Below are 20,003 nucleotides of genomic sequence, written 5' to 3' on the forward strand. Positions count from 1 at the left end.
TGTCTCACGTCACCAAGGTCAGATAAATCCCATCACATAGAGCCTCTTTCACCTAGATATCCTTTTTTTTTTTTTTACCGTCTGTTTACACGTTCTATCAATTGTGACCCATATCTGATACATGTATTTACACTTGCCATTCTATCTGAAACGTTGTGCATGCTTAAAGGGTTAAATTCTCTAGCACAGATGGATGAACGCGAAATATCCTTGATGCTAACTCTGCGATATATGCAAAGTTCGCCAAACATCACCATGATTTTGAGGCGGAGGAGGAAAAGTGCATCATTGCAGCTGCGCATACGCTTCAGTTACTGTGTGCGAGAGAGATCTCAGGACTGGCGGGAGCATATTGTGTCGGGCTTTAATGAGGAGCAGTGGGTCCGAAATCTTATGATGAGCAAGCCAACCTTTGATATGTTGTGTCAACGTTTGTCCACATTCCTCTCCTACGACGACACAACGTTTCGTCAGGCCATCCGTCCCTTTGCAGATGTGCGTCGGGGTTTCTCTCGTCATTAAACCGCGGAGACGTTGCCTAATGCCTCAGAAAACCCGATCTGCCTGTTTACATGACAGTCGCATTGGCACATATCCGATTTATATCGGATTCATTTCCACGTATGAATGAGGCCTGAAACCGATCTCGAAATATCCGAATGCACATATGTCACATATGAGCATAAAATCGGAATTGGGTCACATTTCACTGACAGTGTAAACGAGGCCATAGAGACTCTTTCACCTAGATATCATCATACAGAGACTGTGTCTGTTATCCGAACCAGGAAATACAAAACACTCCCAAACCCATTTAAGGGAAACACTGTAACTGATGTGCCTAGTGTTGGCAGAGGCTATTTACACTAACTCCGCCCACTGACGTCTGATTGGGCCAGACAAAATTACGTAAGACGCTGAAATGTCAACAGTAGCAATAGTGTAGAAGTAAGGCCTGTTGCAGAAAGTTTTGACTCAATCATCCCGAGATTTGAATCTGCCGAACTCTCTCTACTCCCTTTTCCCATCAAATATCAGACTGGAAAGGCATTTATTTTCAGTAAAAATTAAGGAAATATTCGAACAGGGAAAATAAAAGTATCTTAAAAAATAAAGTGTTTTATTGGTTAGGGGTAGGTGTAGGGAGGGCTTTATTGTTCCAATAAGGCGGCATCCATTTAATTATTTTATTAAATATAATCATTTACACAATAACAGTTATTATTGCAAACCATTTAATGTACAACAACACTGAGGTGTAAATAGTATCTCCAAGTATCTATAAGTGTAAATAGCATCTAACTGCCATTTACATTTATTGCAAAGAAAATCCTATTTTTACATTGTGTAAATAAAATCTATTGCTATTTAAACTTAGTGTAAATAACATCTATCACCACTTTGTTGGGTTTTGATTAGACTGGCGAGGAAACTAGACCACTTTTTCAATCTGTTCTCACTCCTGCATATCCAAGACTTTTGCGCATCATTGTACCGATGATAAAGTGCTGAAAGCGCCTCGCGACACCATGATATTGTATCATTGTTGGACTCCTTGAGAGTGGAACGGGTTTGGCTTTTTTGAATGACTGACAATGTTAATAGAACGTTTGTTCGAAATGATCTGGTCTTTAATAATGTTCTCAAAACGTTAACACACAAAAACATTATGTATAGCCTACATCATTCATGAAATGTTTTAGCTGGATGTTCGCCTAACAATTTTTATTTGTTTCAGATCGTTCTATTCAAAAGTAACGTTCACATAATGTTTGAAGAATGATATTTGTTTGATGTTTGATTCGACATTCGATAACCAATAAAAACGTTTTTATTTTTTTTAAAGTAAAATTAAGAACTTTTAACTGAACATTTAACGTTTTCATATGTTAGAAAACAATGTTAGAAAACCCTTTTTGGAACATATTTTGTTAGTTTGTGTCACTTCTCTTAATTGACTGTCATAAAACTGAAATTGATTAAAAAAAAAATAATAATCAGCTATTTATAATAAATAGATTTGAATCAAAATCTTAATTTGGTTTAATTTCCCCCAAAAAAATATATTTTTTCTGAATTTCTGATTGGCCAGCAAATAGGCTGGAGAGTAAAACATGCTGATGTTCTGTACAGCAAGAATGAGTCACACACTGTATATTATGGAGAGTTTTGATCGTGACCTTGATGACTGTTCACAGCTGTGCGTGTGTTTAGGGTGGGACTGAAGGAGGCAGTGACTTTCTCCCCTGCAGCATCACACACACACACACACACACACACACACTGACAGCAGCGCGCGCGACTGGAGTTTCTGTGCGCGTGAGCCGAGTAGCTGTAAAGGTAAGATCGACGCTCATTTCACACACTTTCATGTGGACTCGGTTTCTCTGAGAGGAAAAAGGCAAACACTTTTATATTTGTTTGAATTACCTGCAGGTTTGTGGTTCAGTCTTTTCTCCACATGTTTTCATCCGATACTTTTTTTCAAGTAAATATAGAGACAGTGTCGCATCACATAGAGTCAGTGTGTGTGTGTGCTCTGTTGGGAATTGTAGTGTTTATTTGGGCTCGGATAAGGATAAGTTCTCTCTCAGGTAGATGTGTGACATGCTGAACCTGCAGCCTAAAGCCATCATGCAGAAGAGAAGAACAATCTCTCTCATCCGCGCGCGTGTGTGTGTGTGTGTGTGTGTGTTTACAGCAGCAGTATGTGAGGAATCGCGGTGAGCTTGATCAGGCTTGTATTGAGTGTGTGGGTGTGTGTGTGTGTGTGTGTGTGTGTGTGTGAAGATGTGAAGGGAAGCTCTGTAGAGACATGTCTGCAGTTTGAGGACTGCTGTGTTTCTCCTGCTGCTGTTTGTTCAGCTGTCCCAACAGTCTGGATGATATGTGTCAACTTTTATTATTACCATATATCTATCTATATCTATATCTATATATACACACACTGCCCGACCAAAAAGGTCACTGTTTGGATTCAGGCAAACGCCTAAGATTGGATCTATGATTGGATCGGTATTGCAGTGATTATTATGTTTCTTATATGTTTGGCAACAGTTCTTCTAACTCCAATTGATGGAGTGTGTAGCTTTTCATCTCTTAAGCAACCATCATGGTCATATTCCAGCATGATAATGTGAAGATTCATAAGCCTCAGACTGTGAGAGAATGAAGAATCATGTTCACCTCAGAGTCCAGATCTTAGTTCAGTGAGAGTGTTTGGGATGTGCTGGAGGAGACTTCACAGAGTGCTGGACTCTTGCCTTGACAACACAAGATCTGATGCACCTCTTGATGGAAATAACATCACAACATTTATTTCCATTCCATCAATGTTGAAGTATATATGATAGGGCCTATATATACATGCTAGTAAACTCCAAAAAAGTTGAGAAAATGATTTTTTTGCTTGAGTACACATTTAAAATGAAGTCTTCCTCATCTGGAAAGAAAGATGACTATAACTCAACATGCGCTTAGAAATGTTTGTCCAATCAAATGCTGTCTGTAATGAGAATGACCCTCCCCCTAATTTAATTGAACACCCATACGCAAGAGTAAACAGATAAACTACTTAAACTTCAAAATGTGCTGAAAAACCTCATAAAAACACACGAAAACACTCAGAACTCCATAGCAACCCTACATTGTAAAGGTGAGTTTGGTCAAGCATGCGTTTACTGTACAACCATGTGACTCGCTGATTAACTACCATATACGTCGCATCGTTGGAGAAACTAACCAACGAGTGGCGACTTTTGCGAAACCATATTAACATGTTCACACCTCTGTTGTTTGAACCACGTCTCTTAGAACATTTTTTTTTTCGGGAATTGTTGAACTATGTTGGCAATGACGGAACGTGTGACGTTAGTTGACTAACCGTATCAAATTATCAATTTAAATGTTAAAGACACTTAATATAAAGTGGACTCAATGTATTTTTATTCTTTGAGCTGTTGTGCTTTTCCTGCAGTAATGCTTTCAGTTAGGTGGGGATTATGGGATATTAGTCAGTTCCTAGACGTGATTGTTCAGGAGATTTCTCAGCTCAAGGTACCAGCCGCCCCTGATCTGAACACTGGTCTTGTGACTCAAAAACACCTTTTACCATTTTGCTATTTTTATGTGGTGTAAATTCACTTCCATAGTGTCTCTACAGAGGACAAGCGCTTCTGAGAATGGATGGATGAATAATGTGTTTAGTTTCATGATGTTTGAGTGTGTCACAGGTTTTCTTTCATGTGTGGGCATTGGTTCGGTCTGCTCATTCTGGGCTTTAAGAAGAGCTGAAGCTCATTGATCTCAGAATTCCTCCCTAATCTGTGTGTTATGATTGCACTCAATGATTACAGAAACTGAGAAAATAAAGCTGTATGTGGTGAAGCGCCCGAAACACAACGTGAGTTCACACGAGTTCAGCTTGAGTTCAGCAAGTACCTAAATCACAGCGAGATGCATTGAGGAGGTTAATGGAGACGGACTCGGCCTGTTGTGGGGCAGAAAGGCCTTTGCATGTCACAGAGTGGTGCATGTTTGGTTACGCAGGGGTTTTAACAGGGGAAGCAGATACTGCTCTTTAAATACTACAGTATTTAACACTCACTACGGTGAAGATGGGATGTGCAGTGTACAGTAATCTAATGCGTGCGGCACCAGTTTAACCGTACATGTCATTATTCATGTCCATGGCTTTGACATGCATTAATTAAATGATGAAGAACGGTGGATTTGGGATTCTACTTCTCATCCGTCTGATCCACAAATACGCCTTAGCCCTATTCGGATGATAAATGTTTCTCATGTGGACGTCTGTAAAAATAAATCAGCGTGGCACCTCAGTGATAAAACTCACGCACTGGGATTTATTGACGGTGAAGGAGCGAGTTTTGTAATTCCACGAACTCGCTGATCACGTGATCAGTCACATGATCGTCTGCTGTAAATAACATGTCAAATGCTTGGAATAATACGAATAAATTCATATTTAATTTAATAATAGGAAAATAATGTTCTATTTATTATTTAATTATTTAATTCTCATGTTTAAAAATAGGAAGCTAGTCGCGTGTACGCTATATTCAAAATGGTTCTTATATCCTTACATTTTATCTCAAAATGATGTTATTTTAAAAATATGGAAATTAGCGGAAACAAATGAATGCAGACTCTTATTTACATGAGGTGAAAATAAAGCTGCTTGGTTTGTATTTTTAATGTTGTGCATAATAGCCTACATATTTTAAAATTGTATCATATTGCTGTCACAATAACGCCCCGTTTCAAATGTTTACGTGCTTTTTTCTCTTTCTCCTTTGTGTTCGCTGAGGTGGAGCGCTGATCAAATATTGTTCTTGTAAAAACGCTCCAGCATTTCAGTAATAAAAGTGCACATCTTTAAGATGCACGCAAATAACAGTGAAGCGCAATAGTTATTGTGCGTACGGTGATCGGCAGAGATCAGAAAGGATTTTGAAGCGATCTCTTCATGTAAACTCAGAGATGTGGAGTCAGACAGAAATGGTGTTTGTCAAGAAACAGTCGGTAATTCGGCCAGGGATTTTTACACCGTCGGTGGGAGAAAAACACTGATATTCTGGATTCAGACGGCAATAAAATCACAGACTAACTCCTGTAAAAGGGGAAAATACCTCACGACCCCCTGAGAAACAGTGACCGTCCGAATAGGGCTTCAGGTTGTTATGGTTGTACTGATTTGCTTGTATAGTCTTTCAAATGGCAGGTACACTTCATGAGTGTATTGAAGGTGATTTACTAAGAGTTCACGAGATCCTTTGCCCATATAATCTTTAAGCTAATAAGGTTCAGCGTATTTGGCTTGCTGTCCGCAGCTTCAGCTCGAGCTCAGATAACCCCCCCGTGGGAACACTAATGCTCGGATGAGGAGTATGGTAGCGAGATGCCTAAATGATGCAGGTGGAGCTGGGGAGGAGGAGGGACGAGCGAGGTGAGGTGAGCGGCTGACTATCTGCTTATCACAAATAATTAGGCCAGACGTACTCTCCAAACAGGCTGTGGTCATTGCGTTGTCATGTCCGTGACTTACAGCTCTCACAGATCATGAAGCACTCGCTGAAGGAGACCAGAACCACAGGAGCTGAGAAAAGCAGATCTAACCCATTCTGCACATTACCGAGGTCTGTCTGATCTAGCACACCTGCGATGCATTGAGTGTTCGTTTGAACAGGACAAAAGCGCATCATGTTCAGCTTTTTATTATAATGGTTGATCACAATAAATAATTGAATATCACATGAGTGTGTGTTATCAGAGTCTGCGGGACACTTATGGCGCTTTTCCATTACCAGTACCAGCTCGACTCGACTCGACTCGACTCGCCTCGCCTCAGCTCGGCTCGGCTCGCTTTTCGCTCCGTTTTCCATTGCAGATAGTACCTCCACAATAGTACCTGGACGTCATAGCGACGCCGCAGGAAACTGCCGTGACTTAATCTTTTACGCGAGACACGCGAGACACACCCGCTACCCACACACACACAGGGCAAAGGAGGAAATCGAGTGTATGCTGTTTTTGGATGTTTTTGTTTTTGTTTTTGCTGTTTTTTATTCAGGATACTGCGTCTGGCGCGTGCAATGATGACACAGTGGATAGTGACGATTCTCTCTGACCAATCAGCAGTCTGCCGTGTTTTCACGTCACATTTTAGTATCGCCTCAGCTCGCCTCAGCCCGCTTAGAACCTCGCCGGAGGTGGTACGAAAAAAAGTACCTGGAAGCAGGTACAGGTACAACTTTTACACAGTGGAAAACCAAACAGAGCCGAGCCGAGGCGAGCTGGTACTGTGTAGTGGAAAAGCGCCATTAGACTGCAGGTAAATGTGGCCCAGATCCGATGGTTTTGCTCACATGTGACTCAGATCTGTTTTTTCTCGTGACAGTGTGAACGGCACAAACCACACTGAACCTGAACTTTTCAATTTCGATCTGTGCCAAATGTATGTGGTCCTAAATCCGACACAGGTCAGATGTTTTGCAATGCGAGTGTGTGACCTCAGTCTGAACAGTCGTATGGGAATTCATGCGACTTTTACGTCACTCTAGATCAACATTCGGCACATTTCTGCGCTCACATTTCACTTCAAAGATTTTACAATCCCACGTAGTTGCTTACTTTAATGTTCTCTGTGTTGACAGTGTGCTGCGTGACGTCTTTATCATTCTTTTGTGCATGTGGGTAACCACTTCAGGACCGGATATGTCCGCACTGGAATCTGATATTGGACACGTTTAAAACAACAATGTGAACAGATATTCAAAAAAAAATTGGATCTGAGCAATAAATCTGAATTGAGCACTAAGACTCGCAGTGTGAACGTAGTCTAAGTGCAAATAGCTCATGATGTTGGCAAAGGCTATTTACAGAAATCCCCATGAAATCAAAATTGACAATTCTTATTTTTTAATGGAATATTGCAGTGTTTATTATTAATGATTTATCGGTGCACATCATTATTGTGTTAATAATCTTGAATCAGAATAAGTTCCTCTTGCAGCATCTCTTCTCTTCTCTGATGATGTGGGCGGGGCAACCTGTCCCTCACATGAGATCAGCCAATAGCAAACCACAACCATCCAGTCAATTCCCCACAGACACAATCAAGCCCCGCCCACATTTGTTCTTGTTCCAGAAGCGTTTCGCTCGGATGTACGACACAAAAGAGGAGAAAAGACGAGCGCAACTTCACTTTCATGCACATTTTAAGAAAGAAACCCATATGTGAACAGTAACAGTGGTCAGGGTCTGCGCCAATGCCCACCAAACCAGTTACTGTGACGTGTGCAGGTCATATGGTTAAAAGTAGACTTTTCTGACACAAATACTAGCCTATGTGTAAAGCCAAATGCTTAGTCTTTTAAAGTATTTTCCATATATAACCAGGGATCCCTTTCGAGGACACCTTTACGAAGGTGTGTTTCCCAAAATCATCATTAGCCAACTATTGTCCGAAAGTTCCGTCGTTATCAGCAGTTTAACCAGTCGGTGTTTCCCGAAGTGGCCTCTTCTACCTTCTACCTGTGGCCAGAAGAAGAGTTTCTTGTTTGACTTAATAAATCCTTATCTTGAGCAAAATAATCAAGACATTCAGTACAATCTATATCTTTCATTTCAAATACATACAAATGTCACGTCTTTTAGTTGGTCAAGAGATTTAAAGCACTGTTTTTGAAGAGTGCGCATGTGTGTAAGACCGAGCCTATGATCGAATCTGGAAATAAAGCAGAATAACTGAGGAAAATGAGAGATAGTCCTCAGATGTCATGTCTGTAAATTATATTAGAATTTATTAGCATTAGAAATGTATTAGCATCACACTACCAGTTTATTATTGTCACGGTTTGGGTTAGGTTAGGTCATGTTTCTGTGTCTTGTCATGTGATTCCCTGTTTGTCATGTGATCCTGCCATGTGTCTGGTCATTGGTTAATCTGATCATTGTTCACAGGTGTTCCTTGTCTTGTAATTAGTCTGTGTATTCAAGGCCTCATGTTTGCCCTGTGTCCCGGTCGAGTATTGATTGTTCTATGTCTTGTTTTCTAGTCTTGGTTTTGTGTTCCTGTTTTAGTTTAGAGTTTCCCATGCCCGGTCATGCTTTTGTTTTGTGTTTGTTTTATGTTTGATAATTACGTTTGCGTTTGGGTCCTCATCTCAACTCGCCTCCAGTGAATTCATCACAGTTATAAAGCTGGTTTTTTTTTAGCATTCAAAATGGTATATTAAAAGTGCAAAAATAATTTACAATCTTTAATGTTAAGACACATACTTTGAAATCAAGAACACTTTAATAAACTATCTTGTTGTGCACATTGCAAAGTAAATACCTAGAGTACATTAAAAAAGTACAGCAGCATATATAATCTCTTGAACAAAATGCATTATAATACATGAAAGATCAGTGAAATGCTATGGCAGAGATATTTTTATACACTTTTTTGTAGAACATTTCTGTTATACCTGTATTACTGAAAAGTAAAGCATCACAAAGTTACAGAAAAACAATGTGCAGAAGTGAATTATGCATTATGTACAAATTTAAGCCTACAAACGGCTGAACCAAAGACACAGAAGAGTTCGAAGGTCACATCTTCATCTTCAAGTGGACGATCACTTCTCTGAGAACGACTCAGTTTCCACAACCGAGGGCTTGTGGTTCAGACTCTGTAGTGTTTGAAGACTGCGTTATCACAGGGTCTGGGAAAGGAAGAAGAGTTTATATAGAATTAACCAATGATTAACATTTTTGTATCCATGTTTGAATATGTGCATTATAATTTGCATAGATATGCATTAGAATTGTGTTGTCTTCTCAGTTTACCTTTAAAAGGTTTGGCTATATCCTCATCAAGCTGGACATGAGTGTGTCTGTCGTCACTATATGAGTTACACTGAACATGAGATTAGAAGAAGCCCAACACCACTTACAGTGAGCAGAGTTCAATCAAAACTTACACAGAATTAGAATTACACAAAATAATGGCATTCCAGATGTCACACGCCATGCAAACTTGAGGAAGCTGGGTAAAAAAAACACTACATTTTCTATTAATTAGTTCCCCCAAAAAACTCGAAATCCTGTCATCAATTACCCTTCAGTAGTTCCAAACCATTTAAGACTTTCGTTCATCTTCGAAAGAAAATCAGATATTTTAACCGCTCGACACGATCGCTCTATATGGAGCAAATTATGTGCCATAATTAAACAAACAAATCCAGCATTTTGCAAACAAACTCGATCTGCTTCGCAAAGGAAAACTCGACTCGCAAACAAACAGAAAGCAATGTGCAAGTACAAAGCTCAGTTTGAGTGAAAATGCAGTGGAGTAACACATATGTATTGTGTTTTACAAATATAAAGAAATGAGCCAAGATAATACTTCACAAATAAATACAACCCATCCTACAAATTGCATGTAACCTTTGAACAAATACCAAATCTAGTGCATACAAATGCACATCTGTCTGTTATGATTGTGTGACACTTGGCTTTTTATGAGATCTCTCGGCTCCATTTTCTCACAAATGCAGTTGAGCAACTTCCTCTTCTAAAACAGTAGATGGCGCTAAACTAGGGGATTAATTTAGCGCTAGTCTCCCGGGAGAAGCACTGATTTGAAACTTGTCTTTGCCAGAGCTGAGGAAAATGACCGGTGAACGGGTGTGTTTCTGTCTTTATCTATAATTAACCTTTTTGAGGTTTTCTTTTGCAAAATGTTTATTGCATATCTAGACAGATTAGCACTTAGCAATGCACTCTCTCTAGGATGGGGAATCTATAAGCTGAAAGCTCTGCCATCATATATTTTTGTTGTTTTTAGCACGCAAAAAGTATTCTCGTCGCTTGATAAACTTGTGGTTGAGCCACTGTAGTCACTTGGACTATTTTAACAATGTCTTTAATAACTTTTCTGGGCCGGCAAGTTTCAATAACAGAGAAGCCTATGGAGGAGTGAGACAGCTCTCAGATTTCATCAAAAATATCTTAATTTGTGTTTCGAAGATGAACGAGAGTCTTACGGGGTTGGAACAACATGAGGGAGAGTGATTACTGAGTTTTCATTTTTGGTTGAACTAACCCTTTTACATTAACCTTATAGACCTTACATTAACCTTATATATTAACCACAAGAGCCACTCGCCACCAAGTGGACAGGGGTTAGAATTACACTTACACATTACAATACATCACTCTCAGTGTAATCTGTCAAAATAACGGACCGATTTTAGATTTTTACGTCAAATTCTGTCAATGACGGAAAAATGTCCTGTTATCGCACCTCTGGGTTCAATATATAACTAATCCTCTGGCATCCCTTTATTTAACGCATGTTTGGAGCGGCTCCTGAAATTACAGTTTCATTCACGGAAACCACAAGACTTTTACAACCCATGACCCAATCTCAGTCTACCTGTACTGTTAATTACAGTATGTGTTCTTTTTATAAAAAAAATGTATACATGCAAACTTATAGTAAATCAGGCCCGCCCTTACGAAAAAGAAGTATACTTCAAGTTCTTTTTATGAAGTATACTTAAGTAATGTTCAAGTATATTTAAGAAAAAAAAGTATACTTTATGTAGTAAGTCTACTAATGTCAATGTGTACTTGTAGTAAACTTGTAAGTGTACTATTTTAATACTGCTTGGGACTAAATTGGCCCACTTTTAGTCTATAAAAGTATACGTTTAAGTGTACTATAAGTGTAACAGTAGTTTAAGTAACTTTAAGTACACAACAAGGTTTCTCATTTGTGATGCATCTGTACTACAAGTGAACTTATAAGTATACTAGTAGTTTATTATTTTAATACAAGTAGTGCATTTTTTTGTTTATGTAAGTACACACTGAAGTGTCCTCTCAGTAAACTACTAGTTTAGTAGTTTACACTCCAAGTATACTTGTAAGATTTCTTTAAGTGAACATAACATTCTACTTTCTATTTTTGCACTTGCGGTATACTACTATGTTCAAATGTAGATATTATTTTTTTATACTTGAAAAATACCTTTAAATGTACTTTTAACTAATTTTAAAAACATTTGATTAGCTTCATGCATCCTTTTTTATCAACACTTGAATGTCGGTAAGTTTCATAAAGAAAGGCAACATTTTAAACAAAAAAAATTGAGAAAATCACATTTTTGTCAAAGATTACGCCTTGATCAGAGTCAGAACGATGATCAAACACAGATGGAGGAGATGAACTGATGAAGCTTCAGTCGTTTTCTCATCATGGGTTCAACATTTCATTTGGTAATATTAAGCAGTTTTTATTTACACACTGTTTAATGTTTGATGATCACGTTATTTTACATTTGAGTGAGCAATCTTCTCTCACTTTTTTCAGCTTCTTCTTCTCCAGTGTTTTGATCTGGAGATTCTGTACTAGAAGATGTGTCATAGCGCCCCCTACCGTATAACAGTGAAAACATGGATAGCTGGAAAATTCCGTCAATAATGGGGAAAGAGTAAAGTAGAATTAAAGTAAAGTCCTATGTGCACTACCAGTGGACTAGCCTTCACAAACATTTAGAGAGAATTAGAAACAGTTAGAAATATATCTGCTTTATATCAATATTCTAATCAATATTTTCAAACAATGTAAGTTTCATAAGACTAACACTATGTAAAAGAAAGTATATTTAATAAGCTACTCGATCAAAAGAGTTAACACAACTACAAGCCAAGTATACTTTGAATACTTAATTATACTTTATGTATATCTTGATCAAAAGATTGAGTACAAGCACAGGCCAAATATACTTGGACTTTTCTCATAAGTCAAGTATACTTAAGTGTAATTTGAAGTATATTTCTGAGAAGTACATAAAATGTAGACTGAAAGTATACTTTCTTATTTTTAGTTTAAAAGAAGTATACTAATAGAACTCTTGAATAAAGCTCTTCTCCGTGAGGGGGTGTCTCAGGCAGTGGGGTTGAGCTCAGAGATAATGCCGTCATTGAGATGAGAAACGACTGATCTGGCTTTTCATTTCGCAGTCTTTGTTACCCTGATGAGGTTGGCAGTGTGTGTGTTGAGCCGCAGAATATCCACAGGGCTTCATAAAGCTAGGGTTTTTGAAAGGGCTGCCATTAAAAAAACAGTTGTGTCCAAGACTAGTGCACAAAAATACACCATGAATGCAGCACGAAATCTGGATCCCTGAGATGGGGAACTTAAAATATAACATGGTCTGATGAGTTATCATTCACATTTCCTGTAACCAGACTGGTTTACTGGTTTAGAGAAAGCCATCTTAACATTCTGCTAGCTTCATTGCCAATACAAGGCTTTAAACTCTTAAAAATAGTAGATCATATTGTTTGACACCAATGATTACTGTAAAGTCTGTTATTCTACTGCTGTTCTACTGTTTCTACTCAGTGTCCTTTGTTCTAGTCCCGCCGGTCTTTAGTTGTCATGGTATATGATTTTGTTATTCTGCTGTGTGTCGTTGATATTCCTAGTTTGCCTGTGTATTTTTCTGCCTATGTTTTCAGTTCTCTTTGTCGGTTGTCGTTAACGCTTATGTTGAGTTTGGTAATGCTTTCGTTCTATTAAAGTCCCCCTGTAGTCAATCCTTATATCCCTTAAAACTCACCAAAATGACATATTTAAACTTTTTATAAATTTCTTCATGCCTTAAAATATCTTGCATGTAACTCGACACCCTTGCCTCATTTAGGGTCTATGAATATGCAAATGAGCCCTGCCTCCACTCACTGGGTTCCACCACAGGGGTACTTTACATAAGTATTGTTTTAACTTCATACTCATCATCGTGTTCCTGTTTGACACCACGTTTGCTCCAGCCTGACTTTTGCATTCATTCACATATTTCATTTTTGTATTTGCCTTTAAAGTTTCCAAAGCCTTTCCTTTGTTGGATTACAGGAAGAAATACAGAGGCTGAAGAAAACATTTGAGCAGATTTACACTGTGGATCTCAAGATGAGTAAATCGACTCTCACTGCTGTCTTTATCGGTAGGTGTTGTTGTTTTTTACGATTTTCTTTTTTTTATATATATAAAATTGTACTTCTGAAAACAGGTATATTTACTTAAAGGTGTAATGAAACACCTTTAAGTAAACCTTTTATTAGGGGTTCAAGCGCTGTAACCCTATTGTAATTGTTAAATTTTCAAAGGATCAGCATTCTCCCCTAAAAGTGAGCAGGCAGACCAAACCGTAAGTCGTAGAGACTTGAAACTTTGAGGGCTGGTAGTACTCACACCGCCTACAACGTCACCAGTGCTCGCCCCAAACGGCCTGACGGTGGCGCTACAGCGCTCAAAAGTACAAAATGGCTCATAACTCCTAAACCGTTAGGCGAAATTTTCGGGTATTTTGGATTTTTTTAAAAACCTACGTTTGCGAGTTCTAGGTTTTTGGCCCGATCGGAATCAAACCAGTGCAGCAAGATTCTCTGAAGTCTGATTGTCAATAGTTTTCAATAAAACGACGCCCTAAGGGCCGCCAAAACGTTCGAAGTGGGAGGAGCCACTTTTACTAAAAATGGCTATAACTCGTGAACGGAATGAGAAATTTTCACCAAACTCAGCGCACCTATGAAAGAGCTCATTTTGTGGTCGCGTTGAAAAGGACGTGGCGACTGGCCACTTGGTGGCGCTATAACAGGAAAAAACAGGAAAAAACATAAAATGGCTATAACTACTTCACCGTTAGTCCGATTGACTTGAAAATTGGCATCCAGTGTCTTTGAAATTTGAGCAGCTTTCAGACAAGGTTAACGGTTAGCGCCTTCACGTTTCTCATGTGCGTAAAGGATTGAGTATCGTGTCATTTTTCACACACACCCACGACATTCACACCGCATGGTAGAACTCCTCTCTCTGAGCAACTTTGCCTCTAGGACTGCCGCCGTCCATCGAATCGTTCTTCAAATATTGGAGATTATTTAAAAAAACAACATTGGTGAGCTAGTCCTAGGTTTTTGGCTCAACCTCGATTAAAGCCTCTGCGGCACAATTCTCAGGACTCTCTAGGGTCAACACTTATCAAAAAAATAAATAACTTTGGCCTCTGGATAGCTATAGCAGGGTCAGTTAAAAAACAGGCGTGGCCAAGTCTACCCAAAAGCGTATAATTCCTAAATGAATGATTTCTATGTGAACATTAAGCGTAGCGTTAGTTCTGGCAGGTCACGTTAGTCAAGCTCGCATCAGCTGATCCACGTCTACGTATAGGAATACGACGTCTATCACTGTATTCATATATATATAAGCTCCTTCAGTATTATCAACAGCTATCGCGTTTCTCAGGAGCTGATTACCCCAGTCTCCAGTCTCCAGTCAGGATTTGGCCTTCTGAGTGCCCTTTGAATCAGAATAAATTCTCAAATTATGTTGTACTTAAAATCTTGAATGAATGATATCTGCAATACATTCATGTTGGTTCTGTTTTGTTTCCCCTAAGGGGGGTTATTGATACTCTTGTTCATGCTAGACTGCATTGATGCACAGGGAGTTCTTGCCCAGAACAGAACCATACCGCCAATCCAAACTATATGCTAATGGCCAATCGTATTTGACGATAGTGGTCTTGACAGAAATATAGTAAAGTGTCATTTATTCCTGTGATCAAAGCTGAATTTTCAGCATCAATTCTGTGGTTTCCTATTGTTATTGTCACTGATTTCACTGTTAAATATAAATCTGACTCAGGCTTTATATGTATTTATATACTTTCATAAACAGTAAATATAAAGAAAAGTATTCATTTTAGAGTGTCTGTGATGTCTTTTTTTTTTCTACTCTGCTATAAGCGGTTTCACATGTGTACATTACGTCCACAAGACAAAACACTAGTTGAATTTACAGCCCGTTCAACATCAGAGAGGTGGAAGGAACGAGTATTAGGGAGATAAAGCCCATACGCTTTATTCCGGATTACAGTTTTACTGCTACTCTGAGTTCTGAAAAGATGCCAGGAATAGTCTTACATTGGTCTTATTTGATTTCAGAGAACGTAATAACTTGGATAATGTTGTCTCGTAATTTGCTTTTGCATTATGTTCTGTATGTTCCTAGCATTTCTGCTGACTTCCAGTGGAGCAAAGCCAAGTGGAAAGAACAAAAAGCAAAAACAAGGTAGCTTCAACGGGTGGGACCCTTTCAAAATGTACTCCTTTTTACCTTATTTACACTTAAATGGTGCATATTAGTATCTCAAAGGTACACCTTAGTACCTAAATGGTATATATTAGTAGCTACTGAAAAAGTGACAGTGACAACTTATTTTATTTTTTTTATTTTTTGAGAGTCTATGCTAATAGTAATTAGCATGTTTGCCACATTCTTCTGACATTGATTCTGCTTCTCCAGTCGTTCCAGCAATTGAATGTGAAATGCGGGCTGGAAAGATCAATCTCCCAGAGTTTATCGTGAAGTGTCCAGGGAACTGCAAGGAGACCAAGGAGAAGGTCTATGGGACGGGAGTGTTTGCCTCAATATCCAGTATCTGCAATGCTGCTATTCACAGGTGAGCTCAAACAGCTTGTGTTTAATGAGACCCGATGTTATGAGACTAGCCTGTGCTAGTTTAATGAGATGTTAAAGTCTGATCAGTATTAGGGTAAAACACAATACTATGCAAAAGCTTGGACTGCCTTGACCAAATTACAAGTTGCTAATCTAATCGAAAACAAACAAACACAAGTTTATTTTTTTAACTAACACATTAAAAAATGTGACAGACAATCAGTCTGTTCTTTGTTGAGTAAGAAGTTTTCAATGCTATTTTATTAATAAAAGTTCTTTGAAGGAGTCCTATGGTGCTGTTTTCCATGTACGTCTTTCTTTAGTGTGTAATGTTGCTGTTTGAGCATGAAAAAGCTCCGGTTATTCTCTATATCAGAGTCAGTGTTTCAATATTCCTCATTATAATAATTAATACGCAGAATAAAGGGGCGGGGCCTGGTTGAGTTAGTTAGTAGTGTGTTAAACTGGCGGTTATGGAAAGGGGCGGGACATTTCCCAAACACACTGGAAGCGCTCGACCAATCACAACACACTGCTCCAGCCGACCAATCAGAGCACAGTGTGCTTTTCAGAAGGAGGGGCTTCAGAGAGACAGGAACTAAACAGAGCGTTACTGACAGACTGGGAAGAGAGGAGCCGCAACAATGGAGAATATGAGGAAAATAATCAACATTTGAGCATGGAAACCTAGTAGATCCCAAACACAACATCAAGACTTTATACAAGGGCATAATATGACCTCATTCATGTGATAGCAGCTCAACACTTGCTGTAGTTCTTGTTGTCCTTAGTAGTTGTTGTGGTGTGGGGGAAATCAAGCTTTTTATGGCATTCCTTACCTGTCCGAACCCTGTATATGAGGCTGTGGATGTACCTCAAGCAGGGAGAAGATGTCTTTAGAGATCGCTTAAGGCCTTCCCTGCTTTGCGAGCATCTGGTAGCATCTGATCCTCAGGCGTCTGTTTAGAGGGGCTCCTGAGAGGTTTGGAGAGTAGATGAATTTATATTATGGCCTCAGTGGTCAAGTTCTGACACTATGAAACTTGATAAATGAGCAGATTTACACAGGTGGATCAGGTTGCACAAAATGCCTCTTCAACAAATACTGTTTTATTGCTTGCTGTGGTGTATCGGTCAGTGCACATGTGGGCTGCTGGTCTGCATCATGTCTAGGACTCATTCCCTAGGACTCAATCTCCTTTCCCTCTTATACTTTGGTACACATTTTGTACACCGCAGTATAAGGCAGACTACATGCATTGAGTTTGGATTATCTCCAGAAGTGATCAAACCTTCTTTGCCATTGGATCTCAGTCAAATTTAAGTTGCAAGATCTCAATTGAATTGCATATCTAATTAAGTAAATGCATTTGCATAGCATTCTATAAATTAAATTTAATGTTTTGTCTAGATATTTGCTTAAAGCTACCGAATTTACTAGATCTCACATGCATGGTGTTTTGCTGTGTGTTGTTTTCAGTGGAGTCATCACTAACTCTGGAGGAAAGGTAATTGTGATGAAGATGGCAGGACAGGCGATCTACAAGGGCAGCTTTGCCCACGGCGTCCGATCCCTGTCCTTACCCAACTGGAGAGAATCATTTTCTGTCTCAGGTAGGGTGAATTTACTCTGAGCAAACACTCCTACATGTAGGCTCGCTATAGCGATCAAAATGAAATGAGAAACATGGAAAGACACACTAATTTCGTAAGAAACTTACTTTCTCATATTTTTCAACTTATGTTTTGAATGTTGGATTTATAACCTTTGGTTTTATGTGTCAGTGGGTAAACCAAAGAAGGGAGTGATATATCCATCCACTCTGGTCTTTGTACACTCAAGACCCACCATAGTGAAAACAGGTAAGTGTTTGAGCCAGATAGTAATGCTAGTTTGTCATATTTCTATGTCTTTAAGTCTTTAACTCAAACAATAATGCATGGCGCTAACAATGCCAAGATCGTGGGATTGCTAAACTCCCAGCAAACTCCCTTTTGGCAGAACCTGATAGAGTGTGGATCCATGGTCAGAATCTCGCTCTTTGATGATGAATGTCAGTGTCCAGTAGCAGCTCATCATCCATTCATGTTTCCTAAGGTGAAACCAAAGACCTGTCGTACTCCACAGTGTCACCAGTGACAGAGGCTCCAGAGGCGGAGCCGAGCACCACCACAGCTCCGCCCACAACCACTCCTGTGACCACGCCCACATCCACAGCTCCACCCACAACCACATCAGCCAAGCCAAGGGCCACCGTTCATAAAGTCCGCGAGGCAGGTGAGCCAATCTGTTCAATGCCTGTTTAAATCTTTCATTTAATGCCTTGAATGAATCATAGTCCTTATAGTAAAATCAATCCTATGCTTTTATCCATTTGTTCGTGGGTCAGTTTTTCAGTACCCTCTTAAAATGAACATCCTGACTGGACAATATGGATCAGGTTCCCTTTCAATCCGTCCTTTTCCTCTCTCTGTTTCTAAAGCAAGATCTTTCTTTCTGATCTAGGCAGCAGTCACCCGTATTTCAGCTCTGTTGCACGTAAGTGGAGCGGGCATGTCGAAGCCTCCCTCATGTGGGACTTGTGTTCTCTGCTTTCTGCTGTCGTATAATTTTACTCAGAGATCTCTGGGTGTTTTTAGTTTTTTTGTGTGGTGGTTTACAGAGCTAATGGTCTCTTGCAGTTTTCCTTTGATTCTTGTTATTGTAGTAACCGTCTGGGACTTTTGGGGTGTAGATGGTGTTGGCCTGTGAAATCCCTTTTTTTAAATCTAATCCACTTTAAAGTACGCATGCAACAGCATTTACTTTCCACAACATGACGAGTGACAAAGATATTCAATAAGGAGAAAATTGTAAGGTGGAGTTTTATTTTATCCACTGATTACCATACCAGTGACAATTGTAGTTGAAGCCAGTGTTGGGGAAAGTTACTTTTAAAAGAAATGTTACAATATTGCATTACTCCCTAAAAATGAACTAATTACATCACTTTTTATGTAAAGTAATTTAAAGGAAATGTACATTTTATGCAGAGGAATGCATTATGTTACTTTTGCGTTCCTTTTTGTCACCTGCTGTTACTTTACACATTATATAAAAAAATACGATTATGTAATACACACTACTTGTAAAAAGTTACTTTACTAGTTGCATCAAAAAGTAATCTGATTACATAATGCATATTGTAAAATTTTACTTTACTCTTTATAAAAAAATAATCTGATTATATAATACACGTTACTTGTTATATCAAAAAGTAATCGGATTACATAATACACATTACTTCTAATGCGTTACTTTACTTGTTATATCAAAAGGTAATTTGATTTTGTAATGCATGTTACTTGTAATGCGTTCCTTTACTCGTTACATCAAAAAAAGTAATCTGATTACGTATATAGGTTACTTTACTAATTATATAAAAAGTTCTGATTAAGTAATACAAATTACTTTTTAAAAAGTTACTTTACTAGTAACATCCAAAAGTCATCTGATTACATAATGCATATTGCAATGCGTTACTTTACTCAATATATCAAAAAGTAATCTGATTACATAATGCACATTACTTGCTTTACTCCAACACTGGTTTGAGCACCAGTTGTGTCAAAGGCAAAGTGTAATAATACTAACATTTTGATAAAGGTTAAAGATATTTTTTTCTTTAGAATAAAATGCACTGATGAATCCTGTACAGTTCTGTAAGGTTACTGTTACAGCTGAAAAAGAAACAGAATATATCTACTGCTTCAATATCTATGTTCTCTCTAAATGCGGCATGTAGGACAGTCACAGAGTGCCCAAGGAAAGGGTCCTACGCAAGGTATGTCCTGCTTTAACACTGTGTAGTCTTCACTTCCTGTCAGTAACACAAGCCCTAAACTCTAACCGTAACATTTGTCTTAAGCATTTAGAGGCAGCTCAGTCTATGCCAATAGGTTTTTACCACGCACAAACACAGGT

The 20,003-nt window shown here is 38.7% G+C and overlaps 1 protein-coding gene across 1 annotated transcript in view; it reads left to right on the forward strand.

The window, feature by feature from the left end:
• The first annotated feature begins 2,279 nt into the window (after positions 1 to 2,279).
• vit (vitrin) overlaps positions 2,280 to 20,003 on the forward strand; it is a 40,673-nt gene continuing 22,949 nt past the window's right edge. The window contains exons 1-10 of the mRNA XM_084391822.1: positions 2,280 to 2,340; positions 13,433 to 13,523; positions 15,590 to 15,649; positions 15,884 to 16,040; positions 17,520 to 17,653; positions 17,825 to 17,902; positions 18,138 to 18,317; positions 18,546 to 18,578; positions 19,825 to 19,863; positions 19,948 to 20,001. Of these exons, the coding sequence (XP_084247948.1) occupies positions 13,490 to 13,523; positions 15,590 to 15,649; positions 15,884 to 16,040; positions 17,520 to 17,653; positions 17,825 to 17,902; positions 18,138 to 18,317; positions 18,546 to 18,578; positions 19,825 to 19,863; positions 19,948 to 20,001 (769 nt within the window). The 5' untranslated portion in view covers positions 2,280 to 2,340; positions 13,433 to 13,489. The remainder of the gene's footprint in view (positions 2,341 to 13,432; positions 13,524 to 15,589; positions 15,650 to 15,883; positions 16,041 to 17,519; positions 17,654 to 17,824; positions 17,903 to 18,137; positions 18,318 to 18,545; positions 18,579 to 19,824; positions 19,864 to 19,947; positions 20,002 to 20,003) is intronic.

Source organism: Rutilus rutilus (genome assembly GCF_951802725.1).
Source record: "Rutilus rutilus genome assembly, chromosome: 20".
NCBI classification, from domain to species: domain Eukaryota; kingdom Metazoa; phylum Chordata; class Actinopteri; order Cypriniformes; family Leuciscidae; genus Rutilus; species Rutilus rutilus.